The following is a 14,313-nucleotide window of genomic DNA, read 5'->3' on the forward strand; positions in this document are numbered from 1 at the left end:
GAAAAAAAACACCAACTGTGAAACCACAGAAACAAGTAGTTTTTGACTGAATTATTCCAGGACCGAAAAGAAGCAGAGGGTGTGGATTAATGGTCAGTTGCATTCGAGACAAACTTAACGTAAATGACCTCAGTGATGTAAAGTTCAAAACAACAGACGTGAAATTGATGCTTCAGAATCATTTTGGTTAAGGAATACATTTTATGAAATATGCAGAGTACAATAACTTCGATTTTTTTTTTCTCTCCATCGTGTCAGTTGAAGAACTTGCTGAAGCAGTTAGAAGCTGTGACCCGATTTTACAGTGCGTTCCTTTGCTTCGAAAGTCAGTACAAGACTTGGGTTATGGCTTACAAGATAAGTACTGTGACGCTCAGACATTACAAAATTCTTGACATAATGCCCCAAAACCACCTAGTTTTGTTAAGTTCTGCAAGGGACTGTTAAATATTAATGTAAATGATTCGGAATTTTCATGTGTTGACGCCGAAGAATTCTGAACGTCTATTGAGACAGAGTATTTAAACGATTGAAGTGTTCACAATTACCGTAGATATGAAGTTCAAATAAGCTCGTTCTTGAACAAATTGCTTCGCAGGGAACAAATTGCTTCTGCAAAAAATATTTTTTTAAATTTTCTAACAACAGCATTGACTAAGATCCAATCAAAAATGTTGTTGCATCCAGTGGATTTTCGGAACCTGCTCATGATGTATTCTCTAAGTGCACTTTCTATCAAAATGGATTACAAAGTAATCACCCAAATCAGACCAATGCGCAATAGAAGAGGGAGATAATACAGCACGCAAAATATGTAGCTCTTCAGGGATTCCGTAGAATGGTTTTTGTAGGTGTGAATACTGTTATGATAATACTCATTTTGTACCACTGGATGACATTATTTGCATTAGAAATTCGGGAAATCTGGATACGAACAGAAACTGGAGATACCACTTGGTTAATTCCTGCCCACACTACAGCAAATGCGCTTATGTACTACACTTCCAACAGTTCATGCATTAACGGAAGCAGATTACGTACAGTACAAGTAAAATTGGCACTAAGAAAGCAGACTTCAAAGAATAACCTATGTTTGAAGAACTTTGGTGAGTTACAGGTACAAGATACCATTCATGACCGTGGTACAAGCAAAAGAGTACCTTGTACAAGTGATAAAGAGAGGTTTTTCGTGTAAGACTATGGATGAAGTAAGACTATAGCTTTATCTGCACAAGTATTGTGGAGCTTCCACCAACCAGCAGGTGCAACAGAGGCCACTTGTTACGTGCATTTTATCACACATATCTGCAAGTACTTTGCTTGAATGATGTAATAATACCTTTAAATAATGTCCAGTTCGGATTTAAAATTCTGATGTCTTTGCCAAGTAAATTAAATGTTCTTTTTCCATCAGATATTGTTGGAGCATTGTTGCGTGAAACGTGCAACATCATATTGTAAGTGTACGAAAGCGGAAGTTTCGTGTTGCTTGTTCTGTGTAATAGTGGGACTGTTTGATTACAGAAATCCATTCAACAGAAAATAATGACAGTTATCATGTTACAAGTGTATCTTGTTTAATTAGATTTCCTACATAATACTTTAATAAACAAAAAGTAATGGTTGTCATCGTGTTGCAAGTGTATATTTAATATGCGTTTCTTACACAATACTAGGAATTTTTCCGCACTGTTTACATTTTTTTTTTTTTTTTTTTTTTTTTTGACCAATGCTTTTGCAATTTCTTACAGATAAATTTCCAATCCTAGATGTCAGTACCAAACGTATCGAGTTCAAGATTTCACAGAAAAAAGTTCATGAACGGTTGGAAGTATCTATCCGCGCAGGATTTTGAATTTCCATTTTATTCACTATTGAAATTATGTGTTTCAACTTTCATTAAATGCTATTAGATCGAGAGACAATTTCAACAATGAACGTAATAAAAATTTAAGATTCTTTAAGGATAGATACTTGCAACTACTCATAAAAAATCTCCGAAATTTAGAACTCTATGCGTTGGAACTTATAGGGGCAACGTTGTTAATTCCATTCAAAGGAAAAATATTATACGCTAGAATTATATGGAGGCAGTACTGTCACCTAGCGTTGGGATTCGTCGCTTTACATTAATCTTAAACATTTTTGACATCGAAAGCACGTGAATAAACTACCAAGTATGCATTTAAGTGACCTCTCACTGTCAAAAAACACCAATCCGACATGGTTGGCCCCCGGACTAATCATCAAATTGGAGATTTCATTTTTATTTTTTCTTTCTAATTTCGTACTTTGTATCTGCATGGTCTTAATGAATTTCATCAAGTGTAGTTACTTCCAATCGGCAGGGACGGTACTAAATGTTAACTTGAATTTGATAGATATAATATCAGGGTTTGCAAAACTACAAAATATGTATTTACAATTGTGTTGGAAACTATTTTTGAAATCGTAATTTTATGGAACAAATAAGTTGCACATATCTGTTATGTCATTATTTGCGAATGCAGATGCCGATATTGTGGAGGCGAGACTAATAGAAATGTTGCGAAATGTAATTATGTAGTTTAACATCCCACGGTTATGAAATGAAATTTTTCAGTTTTACGTTCCACGGTTATGCCGGCTAGGCTAAAGGAGACGGTGATGATGAGAAATGAATGCAATGGTGGAACGAAGAAAGAGAAAGGAAACGGAAGAATCCCGAGAAAACCCATGCACGCGGTGTTTGCCCACCACAAAGTCCGCTTGGCGTGAATCCACGGTTATGTTCTTTACGCTAAAGAGATGGAGAAATGTTGCGGATGCGACATTTTGTATCAGTGCAGAATCGTCATGTTTACCTATGTGCAACAACAGTGGCTGGAATGTCACGTAACTCACTCAAAAATATAATTTCAGGAAGAAGATAGAATATCCTAGTATTCCGATAGAAATTTTACGAGTAAAATCTATTCTCAAAAAAGAACTAATGTCTAAAGAACTTGTTCTATGCAGACAACATACCTGTGCTTCAGTATTAAGACAGAAACAATATAAATCATACAAGCGTCAATGCCTACATAAAAGAAGTACTGAACACATTATGCACATGAAATACCTTATATGAATTCCACCATGGTATTTTGAAGTCATGGTGAATTCAAAAACCGTACGCCTCTAAATCTTCGTCATTCTAACACTGTGCAAGGCACCTGCCTTCTGTCGCTCAATTTCTGAACTTCCTAGAGGGTTACGAAACACATCCACTTGTACAAGTTTTCTAGTACAAATGGAAAGGCGCTACTAGAATAAAATTTCTAAGGTATTACGAGACTACCTAAAATAATTTTAAAAAACAAAAACTACACATTTAGCCATAACGAAACGTATGCTGGGAATTAAAAATTTGGAATAATTTCTGATCGGTGGACATATATCAAATCTTTCAATATATTCCTTAATAACTTTAAAAAATAAGCAGTGATATTACATGAAGAAAATATGCACTTATAGGATGTTCAGCACAGATTTTAAACAACTATTGAACAGTGATAATCAAACCTCTCCATAATTATTTAAATTTAACACCTCACAATGAACACGGCGAGTATACTTTTAACGCTTTATATAACCTAACAATGTATAACTACACAAAATGTATGATATCAAAGGAAAAAATTGACAGGACATGTAAACTCGCTTATTTCACTTTAAATGCCTATCATATACATAATTTTATTTAACATTTTACTTATCTAATTGTTTTTTAACCCTCTTTTTCTTGTTTCATCGGTTGGAAACCTAAAAAATTTACACGGTTAGCAATCCGGATCATGACACAACCATTATTAGATCTCCTTCGTAGCTAAGCAGTTAGCGTACGCGCCTATGGCGTGGAAGACCCGGGTTCGATTCCCGACGGAGCTCATGTGGTTCGGATTCTACGTTAATCAATAGGTCCCGTCTCATATAGTCTCGATGCTGAAAGGGACGTTAAGCTCAAAATCAACTCAACATAACCATTATTAGTTCGCATTTAGGCTCAAATGTTTAGAAAAAAAAAATGCGATCATATGGCAACAAGAAGGATGTCACATCACACTATTTCAGTCAGTATATTTCATGCGTGTTCTTTCTTGATCAATATTCGAAATATACTTACCCCTTGTTTAATACTTCTATTGGCATGGTCAGCTACATCTGAAACAATTCGTAAGGCTGCCTGAGTATCTTCGTAATCCAAAGAATCAGGAGTAAGATGTCGAAGGTAATCTTCCAGCAGCAATCTGTATTGAGGAATTCTTTGAACTGGCTTCAGCATATAATGTTTTAAAGAAAGTTTTTGACATCGTTGAGAAGCTTCAAAATCTCGAACAACTTTGGCAAATTTATGATACTTTTGACAGCACTCGTCCAGAAAACTATACTGCGCCTCGAAATTTTGAATGTAGGATGAATATAATTTGAGAAATGGACCTTTCTTGACGATCACGTCGGCTATTTTTTGAGTAGAGCTCCAGTTCTCCATTCGAGTTTCCAGATCGTATAGAATATCTTCGTTTAATTTTTGTAACTGAGGTAAAAAATTTAATATTTTTTCCAGATCTCCTTCCGGAATTACAGCATGCTTTTGTTCTCTACTTGCTGTTTCGACCGTTTTTCTAAAATCAAAGTTTAACAACTTCAGAGCGTCAATAAAAACCTTTTCAGAGGTCATGATTTCACGTGCAATATAAAAAGGTTTCCTAGCCTTTCGCTGTTCTTCGGAAACTGGTTCTTCACTTCCATCAGGTACAGGACGCGTATAGTTTTCCTCATTGTCGGATTCTGAATGAGCTTCGTTCTCAAAACTTTCCTCCGATACTGCTGCTGTAGTTCCAATATTTGCGCCAACAGGACCCAAGTCTCGAAAATTATCAGGAAGAGAACAACTGTCAGACTGAAATCTCTCCCTAGTTTTGGTACTTGAATAATCTGCTTCTGTAGAAAGGTTGTTACTACGACTTTTACTCGACGAAACTTGAGAGCAGTTATCATCAACATCAACAGTTTCAATTTCAATTCGTATACCGTCTTCAAAATCAGTTCTCGAGCTATTCGCATCAACCGGTGTGTCCTCCGTGTCTGAGCTGTCTGGAGGATTGCAGTAGAACTGACTATTGCAAATCTCTTTTCTATCTTTGCCTTTACAAGTTCCACTTGACTTCTTCACTCCTTTCCCGAAAGAACCGAATATAGCTGCAAATTTTCTTCGAACAGGGGAGGAACCTTCTGTGTCACTACAACTACCTCCAACTCCTTCATCAAATGAGCTCTGATGGGCAGCATCTGAACTATCTACATCCCCCATCGCCCCACTTGAAAGGTCGTCCTCATCACACCACCATGACCGGGCTTTATGTTTTCTTCTTCTACATGAAACGCTTTCTGGAGAAGGTGAATCATCTTTTCTGCTGTCGCTCCACGACTGCCTCCGATGAATCTGTTTATCATCCGTCCCAGTTTTACGCTTAGATGACAGTGAAAGAGTAGTGTGTGGCGTGAGAAGAGGATCCAATCCAGTCTGCGACAAATGAAGGTCTCTCCCTAACAGATTTTCATCTGAATGTGGATGAAGCGAGTCTTGAGCAATTTTATTCTCGGCATCAACTACTACTGACGAGCTTACACGTATAGCTGGCTCTGAGCTCACAAGAACTGCGTGGTATGAAGTATCAAGTTGGTCCACACTAGAAGTAACGTCCGTAACTTCTACTGGATCACTTCCACTCACAGACAGAGAGTTAGTTTTATTTTTTATGTCAGAAAGAATAGTTTCTGCTTGTTGAATTGATAACTCTGCACCTTTCAACACCTGTGAAATGTCGTCTTCGATTATAGGATTCAACGTCAATTCGTAACATTTTTCTGATACATTATTTATGCCATCTACACATTCATTCTCCATCTCCAATACGCTACCAACCGACTGTTTACCATCAACATCTAAGGGATGTACCACAATCGAACTATTCTGTTGGGTATCACTTTCACTACTTTGCAGAGAAATATTTGCGGACTGCCATTCCAATTTACTTGATGATTGCGATTCATCAAGAGCATCGGCTGTTACCCATTCACCACAAGAATCACTGCACTTTTCTTCGACTAATTCCGTTATTGGTTTAGTCTTCTCTTCCGCTGATAAACATGGTTCGGAAAACTCACACTTGTTAGTTTGAACGTCTACATCCATGGCACCATTATTACAAGTATTTTGTTCAACTTGTGCAGTAGGAGTAGTAGTTTTCTCAGCAACAGTCTTAATAATGCTTGTACGTGCTTTTGGTGTTATGTCCACCTGAGTTGAGGCTTCACATTTTGTTTTCTGTTTACAAATAGTCTGTATTACGGGTACACATATTCGAGGAGGTGAAACTCGCTCTGCTATACGTTCTTCTGAGTGAACGGAATTCGGCAATTCCACTTCCACAGTTATTTCTGAATTACCATCAACATGAACGACACAGTCATTGCTGGCTGCTGTTTCATGTCTATCATCAGTCTTTTCTTCAGATATATCTAGTGAAATACTTATATTTGAATTCGATATAGGATTTGACTCGATATTTTCATTGCACAAGCCCTTTTTTGGTGATATATTACTCTCTTGGTAACTATTCTCACTTGAACAGTGGGATTCATTATTCGTCGTATCTTTCAATTGACTATGTGAGGTATTCGTATTTTCAATGCCTTCTTTAGTATCATTTGCACTTATTACTACTGATACATCTGACTCTGATGCACCGACAATGTTAGGAACTGCAACTGTAGGTTGTGCATCTATGCTCCCTGATTTCTCGGTATTATCAGAAGCATCGGTTTGCGATAGCTGTCTTCGATTCTTCTTTAAACTATAATTGACTTCAGCATATATGGGGACGGGTTTGGATCCTTGGTCACTAAAAGCAGCGCATGAATCACTTGGTTCCTCTGTCAGAGGTGATATGTCATCTGTTTTGTTGCTGAACGATTTCTTCTTGCTTCTTCTGGGAGGTGGAGTAGGCCCATTCTTTAGCCTTTCAATACCAACATTTTTCAGGCCTCTTGGATCGGAAGACGACTGCAATACTAGATCGTCGGCTGCATACCGTAAGGGTCTCGATTGGAAGTCGAAGGCTCGATTTCTTTCTAAACTCGCACTTTTACAAATGAAATCTTGATATGAACAAGCCCCAGTCCGACCTAAACTTGCGCTTTTCCTCTTATCAGTTTCGTAACATCTGGTTGTGGTAATAGGTAAATTTCCGAAAGCAGGAATAGACGAGGGAGCATTTGTATTGAAACCTACATCCGCTTTTTCTAACAGATACCGTCTCTTTATAGGGAGGGCTGGTTTCTCATCACCACTAGCAAAAGGACCTTCCTTAAAATTCTTTTGCTTAGGGGAGCGAGGAGGTCTTACCGGACTTCCACCATCAGATAAATCTAATAAGTTGTTAGCATTTGGGTCTCCAAATCTCAAAAATGGAGATTTCACTACAAGAGGTGATAAGCACTTCCCTCTTTCACTTATTTTAGTTGTTGCGTAACTCTTTGGTTTAACTTCAAGCGACGAAGAAGTGCTTTCCTTGTTTCGTTTCTCAGTTCGTAACACTAAATCGGGTCGTTTGGGGAAAATAACTGGTTTAGCATTTGAGGTTTCATTCCTAGCAGGGAGAGTAGGGCAAAAGGATTTAGATGAGCCTGAAGCAACAGTTGCAAAAACAACTGGTTTCGGAAGCAATGGGGGTTTTTCTGGACATTTTCCAGACGACTTACTAATGCTGTCCTTCACAAATCTACTAGGAATAACTAAGCTTGTCAGTTTTACAACACTGCATGTACAATCCTGGTCTGATGAACACGTACATGCACTACCAGTGTCACTGCTATTTCTCACGTTCAGTTCTTTCTGTCCTATTACATGATTTTCAGACGCATCATCACTCTGCCCAATGGCAGTTGCTCCATTGACTCTGATGTGTGAAGATTGATATCCGCCTTGAACTTTGGACACTCCTATTTTATTAGCATCGAACTCTATTTCATCATACGTGTGATCATCCAACTTCTTGGACACTGATTCCTTCACAATTGTCTCGTCTTCTACAATATCAGACCTGGAACAATGAATGCATCACATTAAACATTTTATACAACATTCGAAACAATCAGTAACACTTCAAAATACTGAAAATTGCAATCAAGCATTTAAAATAAATGCTCAATGAATTACACAAACCTACCAGAGGACAGATATTAATTTTCTTTCGATATATTTTACACGTCTAGGTTAAGAGTAAGAAGCCGTATCTACCACCTAAACATGAAACAAAATTTTAAGACAACAGTTTTACAATAAGAAAAAAACAGAAAATAAAAATACAAAATTATTATATATGTTGTAAAGTAACAGAGGCTCACACAAAACGTTATACTATGATATATATATATATATATATACTATGTAGTATAATAGATACACACGTATTAAAATATATATTATTCTATTATACTTATATGCTCTACTGGCTTTTCTGCTCCTGCGTACATTCAATCGCGCTTCGATAACAATAAATTGAAAATTGCTATTTTGAAAGGTGCTACAGAACTTGACTCACGTATCGAGGTTGGCAAGCATTCCTGTCGCGACACATTGAAATTATCTATGACTTCGAGGAATAGGTAGATCTATGAAGAATTGCAAGCTGGCAGGTAATACGTGATCTTGTGTCCCTTTCATGGAAATCATTTCAAAAATTCTTTTTTTTTTTTTTTTTCAAGAATTTAAATAAAAAGAGGACTTAAAAGGTAAGAAAGTTTCATAAAAGAAAGTGTTTTAAAAAGCAGTATCAATAAGTGTAAGTTACACCGTTGTTGAACCTTCAGCCAGTGTAAGTATTCACAGAATGGGGTTACAAGTTCGGAGAATTTTAACCCTGCGCTACTCGCACACGGTCTCACGGTCCGGGCGTAGGGTTGTTTCGATATTACATCGCTATAAGTTGGCAATACGTGCGTCCAGTCCGTATAGTTTCCGTTTCTACCCCTCCCAGTCCAGAGCAGCGGAGACAAACCTTCCTCATGAACTGCAAATGGTGGTTCGAAGAGCTGCTGGAGTTCCAGATCAGCAGCAACCTGCAACTGTCGAAGGTATGCTGTAAGATGTTCGTTTTGTTCGTGGAAGCAGAACAGAAAAACCAGATTTACAAGTGTAAGATGCAAGAAATACATCAGTGAAGAGCATACGGGCAAAAAGCAATGTTTTTTGATAAGTTATTTCCAGTAAAAAGGTTTTTTTGTAGTTAGATATTTAGTTAAAAATTTTAGCAGACTTTTTTTTAAGTACACCTATTATTGTAAGCATGTAATTACGTAAAGCATGTAATTACTACTAGCATACTTGTTATTTCATGTAATATTAAAGTTTGCCATAAATTTCAACATTTGTTTTTCTTTATAACCCAATTTTAGTAATAAAAAGAAAACACAGTCTCTAAGTGCGTGGGAATTAGTGCGACTTTTCTAGAGCGGGTAACGCAGGGTTAAGCTAAAATTAAAGCGTATGCAAGCATTATGCATCCGCTGCAGATGGTTTTGTAAATATACATCTGTGTCAGTTACGGCAGTCTCAGAATACTCCAGAGTATCACTAGAGTTTGGACAAGAGTTATTCTTTTCCGAGTTTTTTTTTTTTTTTTTTTTTTTTTTTTTTTTTTTTTTTTTTTTTTTTTTTTAACACTTACTGAAGAAATTAAGCACTTCAAAAGCCTTTTTGCACGACATGTTAATTTCATTAGACCAAGTTAAATGTTTGTTAAATATAACGCCAAGAGTTTTCACAGAGGAAGAGAAGGGAAGATCTACGCCATCTAAAGTTGCATTGGGATGAACTGAAGCCTTTAATAATATAGTCGTACGTTTTTAAGAAATTAAAACCTAGTTCGACTTGGCTGGATTTACATTCAAACAATTATCTGCTGACCATTTAGACAAATTACTCAAATCTTCGTTCATCTTCGTTATACTCGTGCCTCTTTGTTTTGGTAAAGATACACACAACTGAACATCGTCCGCATACATGTGATATTTACAATGTTTTATAGATTAAGTTAAGTCGTTAATATAAAAACTGAAGAAAAGACGACCTCAAACATTACCTTTAGAGATCCCGCAAGAGAGGTTTCATTGACCGGAACTAAATTGGCAACTACCACGTACTATTTTCGGTCAGTTTTGGATCCACTTAGCAGCTTAAGTGGAGAAGCTCAATTTTTGTACAAATTTTCGTACCAAAACGTCCTGGAACAATTTTATTGTTGACGTAAACTTTAACCTAAGATTTACATACGTTTGTTAACAATCGTTCACGAATAGGTTTTAAGTTTCAGAATATGTGATATGTGTGTAATTTGGACTTCTAACCCTTATAGTCTTGCTCTGTGACCTTGCTTGTAAAAAACATACAGAAAAAATTGATAAGCGGAGAAAATGTTCAGTTACGGTTAAGTATTTCATCTACACTCGGGACAGGACGTTTGGGCGCCACCATTTGGGCGCGAGGTACATAATAAAAATCACAATTTGCGACATATAAAGTAAGCTAGGCACTGAAAACTAAGCACGAATCAAGATATATACATTTCCTACACTTCTATCTTTATCTCACCTCATTCATCTGTATATTTTCTATCTCTATCTTATTTATTCATCTAAATTAAATAGTTTAATGCGTTTGTGGCATTTATTGCCTAACCTCGTCATGGATTGATTTTTCGCTTGTTCACGATTCTTGTACTTCAACATGTTGATCTAATTTTTGTATTATATAAGAAAGCTAGGAAACGAAGGAATGAGACGAACTGTTAATATTTTTCTTAATGTTAATTAAAACATACTGATTTAACTTTGTATTTTTTTTTTTTTTTTTTTTTTAAAGTTAATAATTACATACTTATGAATATTAAAATTTGTTTTCTTTCGTATTACGTTTGCCAAACTCTTTTCTTTCTTAAGTCCAATAAAGAACTACGAATAAAAGATTTCCGCGCGCTCAAGTTGAGGGAAGTGGCCCCGCGTAGCGTAGTCACTAACGCTCTCACCTTCGGTGCGAGCGGTCCCGGGTTCGATTCCCGGTGGAGGCACTCGGTCGAAAAAGTGTAACACGCTCTTTCAGGCCAGCTACCCTAATGAGGTTTTCCTGGGCTTTCCTCATTCACACCAGGCAAATGCCGGGATGGTATCTAATTTATAGGTCCAAGGCCGCTTCCTTCCTTCCCCAATCCTTTCTTCCTTCCCTTTCCCCGGACTGTGTGGTCGCCGAGGAACGTCATCCCTCAAACGTGACGGGCTAAATGGCCTTAGATGCCGAGAGTCCAGAAATCTAAAAATCCTAAATCCTAATCGAGTCGAGAGAAAGATATTAATATAGAGTGTCTAAGACATTGAGTTTAGGAACTGCAGTATGTCGTATTTCTGGTATCACTTTTTTTTATTAGCATTCCAATGTAAAAATCAAAACTTAACACACTTTCTGTTTCGTCTGCATTAATCTGCACTAAAGAAAGTGGCAAAAGGAAAAAAAAAGAACGATTTCAAAGTGAAAAGTAATAGTTAAGTGTACATATATTGATCATTTAGCCACTAAAAATGTATTTGACATTCACACTTATTGCATAACTACAGTAGTAGGCCTGCTTTAAGTTTTTTTTTTTTTTTTTTTTTTTTTTTTTTTTTTTTAATAATGGAATAGGCTCATTATGTATGTAATGCAGTCAATCATATCTAGTCTGGTCTACTTACCTTTGGCTTGAAAAGTTATCAAATAAAAAGCACACTTAACTTTGGTTGAAACTCGAATTTACAAAATTTAATTGTTAATTAAGTTTTTAGAATTTTGAAATTCCAGTATTTCTAGTATGTAAAACAAAATACAGTATAGTTCAAGGACTTCCATTACAGTAGACACCTTGTGATATCTTGATTTGAACTTAGCATTCAGTGCCTAACATAATGACTTTTTAATTTAACTCGCGCCCAAATGGCTTTGCGCTCAAACGTCCAGTGCCTAAACGGCGGGGCCCAAACGTCACGTACCGATCTACACTACTGTCAAATGATGGAAAGAAAAAAAGTGGATGTAAAAACATTTGTAGTTTGACGTCCCACGGCTACGCCTTTCGGCTAAGAGACAGATGATTAGTGAAAGTAAATTAATATGAAAGAATTGGTGGAATAAGAATATGGGAGAGAAGAGAAAACCTATTGACATGTTGCTCCCTACCACAAACTCACATGATCTAGCATTTTGTAACTCTACAAAACTATCTTTCCTCTCTAATCTTCATCCTTATTTTTATAATATTCTTGCGGTGAAGAGTGTATATTGTAAGCACACACTAAATATGTGCAAACATGAAGTTAAAATGATACATGAAAACAATCACAAAGACACAGGCGGTTGAATACAGAACCTGTCCTATTACGGTAATGTGAATAAATAGTATGCAATTTTAAATCATTTCCATTACATTACAAGTAAAATGTAACTCAAATTAATGTGAAGTTTGCACTTCTGGCGTTCATGTCCGGAAGTTTCATTTTAGGGTATCAAGGTTCTGCAATGGATATAATGTCAATGTGAGTTTTCTAATAAAATTTTCTTTCACGTAACTTCCTTAAAATTTACAAGGTAACCAAAAAAGTTCTTGCTGTCTTTGAAGTTCCATCAATCACGCGCTCACAGAGAGGAAACGAAATGACGCACGTGCCTGCCAAGTTGGGTCTGACCATCGACCTTCAGTAATACAAGCAAGCTGCGCACACACGACAGTCATAGCTCGTTCAATGTCGAAGAGAAATGGAGGTATCGAACCAGCTTGTTCGCGTGTGTCTGTTGTATGACTTTAACCCAAGACAACCGAAGGGGTGCCTCTGAGGGTTCTACTGAAATATGAACTTTTCTAATTATTTGATACCGTTCATTTTTTTTTTTTTTTTTTTTTAATTGCCATTAACAAATGATTTCATAGCAAAGTAGTGATTAGCCATTTCTATTTATAATGGAAAATAAAAATTGGCGCGGTGGGTTAAGGTAGCTTGTATATGCAGCAGGGAGTCTCAGAGGCACTCCTTGGGCCTTTTCAGGGTAAAATTAGCATGGGCTGTCTCGGGTTAAATGTCGTGAACGAACACACCACCAGGCATTGGTTCCAGAAATTTCTTCGGAAGATGTGAGCCCTTCCGATGAACCTCGCAGTAGAGGACGACCACATGTGTTGGATGACGAGGCCCTGAAAGCAGCCATTAAAGAAAACAGCGGTCTAGCGTGTGATGAGCTCGCAAAAAGGTTCCATGTTTCCGCTGAAACTGCACCTGTATGGAAGTTACGCAAGTCATACAAGTTACGCAAGTGGGTACCCCACACATTGTCGACAGCCAACAAGGATCAATGAGTGACAGCCTATTTGTCCTTGCACACTTGGCATCTGAACACACGCATCTTTGCCCGCTTGCTCACTGGTGACGAAAAGTGGGTCTTCTATGACACTTCCAAGCGTACCAAACATTGGTTGTCACCACGTCACCCTGTCCCTCACACCTCAAGATCACCTCTGAACCCACGAAATGTTATGCTCTCTATATGGTGGAATTGCCGACAGGTAGTGCATTACGAGTTCCTTCCACTTGGTAAGACCATTACGGCTGACCTCTATTCTCAGCAGTTGCAAAGGGTACACAGTGCATCGCGGCAGAAGAAGCTGGCATTGGTGAATTGCAAGAGTGTGTTTTTCTGAACGACAATACCAACGCCACATGTGGCAAAGAGGAGCTGAGAGACCCTTGAGCAACTTGGCTTGGAAATCGTGTGCCACTCACCATATTCACCGAACCTTGTGCCAACAGACTACCATCTGTTTCATTTCTTCGACAACTACCTTCGCGGGAAATCCTTCGCAAATGACAGAGACCTGCAGAATGCATTCATAGAGTTTTTTGCATCCACGACCGCCGAATTTTATCACCAGGGTAGTGTGCAGATGCAGGAATGGTTGCAGAAGGCGTTGGATATTGACGGAGATTACTTCGAAACCTAAAGGTACGTACACTGTACTGCCCTTTGTTTATCACTGCTCTGCAACGGCAAGAATATATTTGATTACGTTGTATTATCATCCCCTTAGTCTCCTGTATCTATAGGATCTATCTGTAGGACGATGAAAATTTCATTTTTAAGACATCCGTGTTCTTTATACTGAAATTAAATTAATTTTTCAGTAACTGATGTAAATGGGATAACATACTTTA

General features: G+C 37.4%; 1 protein-coding gene across 1 annotated transcript in view; it reads right to left on the reverse strand.

Moving 5' to 3' along the window:
- The window catches only part of LOC145688200 (uncharacterized), a 57,066-nt gene that overhangs the window by 34,456 nt on the left and 8,297 nt on the right, over positions 1–14,313 (reverse strand). The window contains exon 3 of the mRNA XM_081762082.1: positions 4,145–8,126. Coding sequence (XP_081618208.1) covers positions 4,145–8,126 — 3,982 coding nt within the window. The remainder of the gene's footprint in view (positions 1–4,144; positions 8,127–14,313) is intronic.

The sequence above is a fragment of the Thermobia domestica genome, chromosome 6, assembly GCF_964235325.1.
Source record: "Thermobia domestica chromosome 6, izTheDome1.hap1.1, whole genome shotgun sequence".
NCBI lineage: Eukaryota > Metazoa > Arthropoda > Insecta > Zygentoma > Lepismatidae > Thermobia > Thermobia domestica.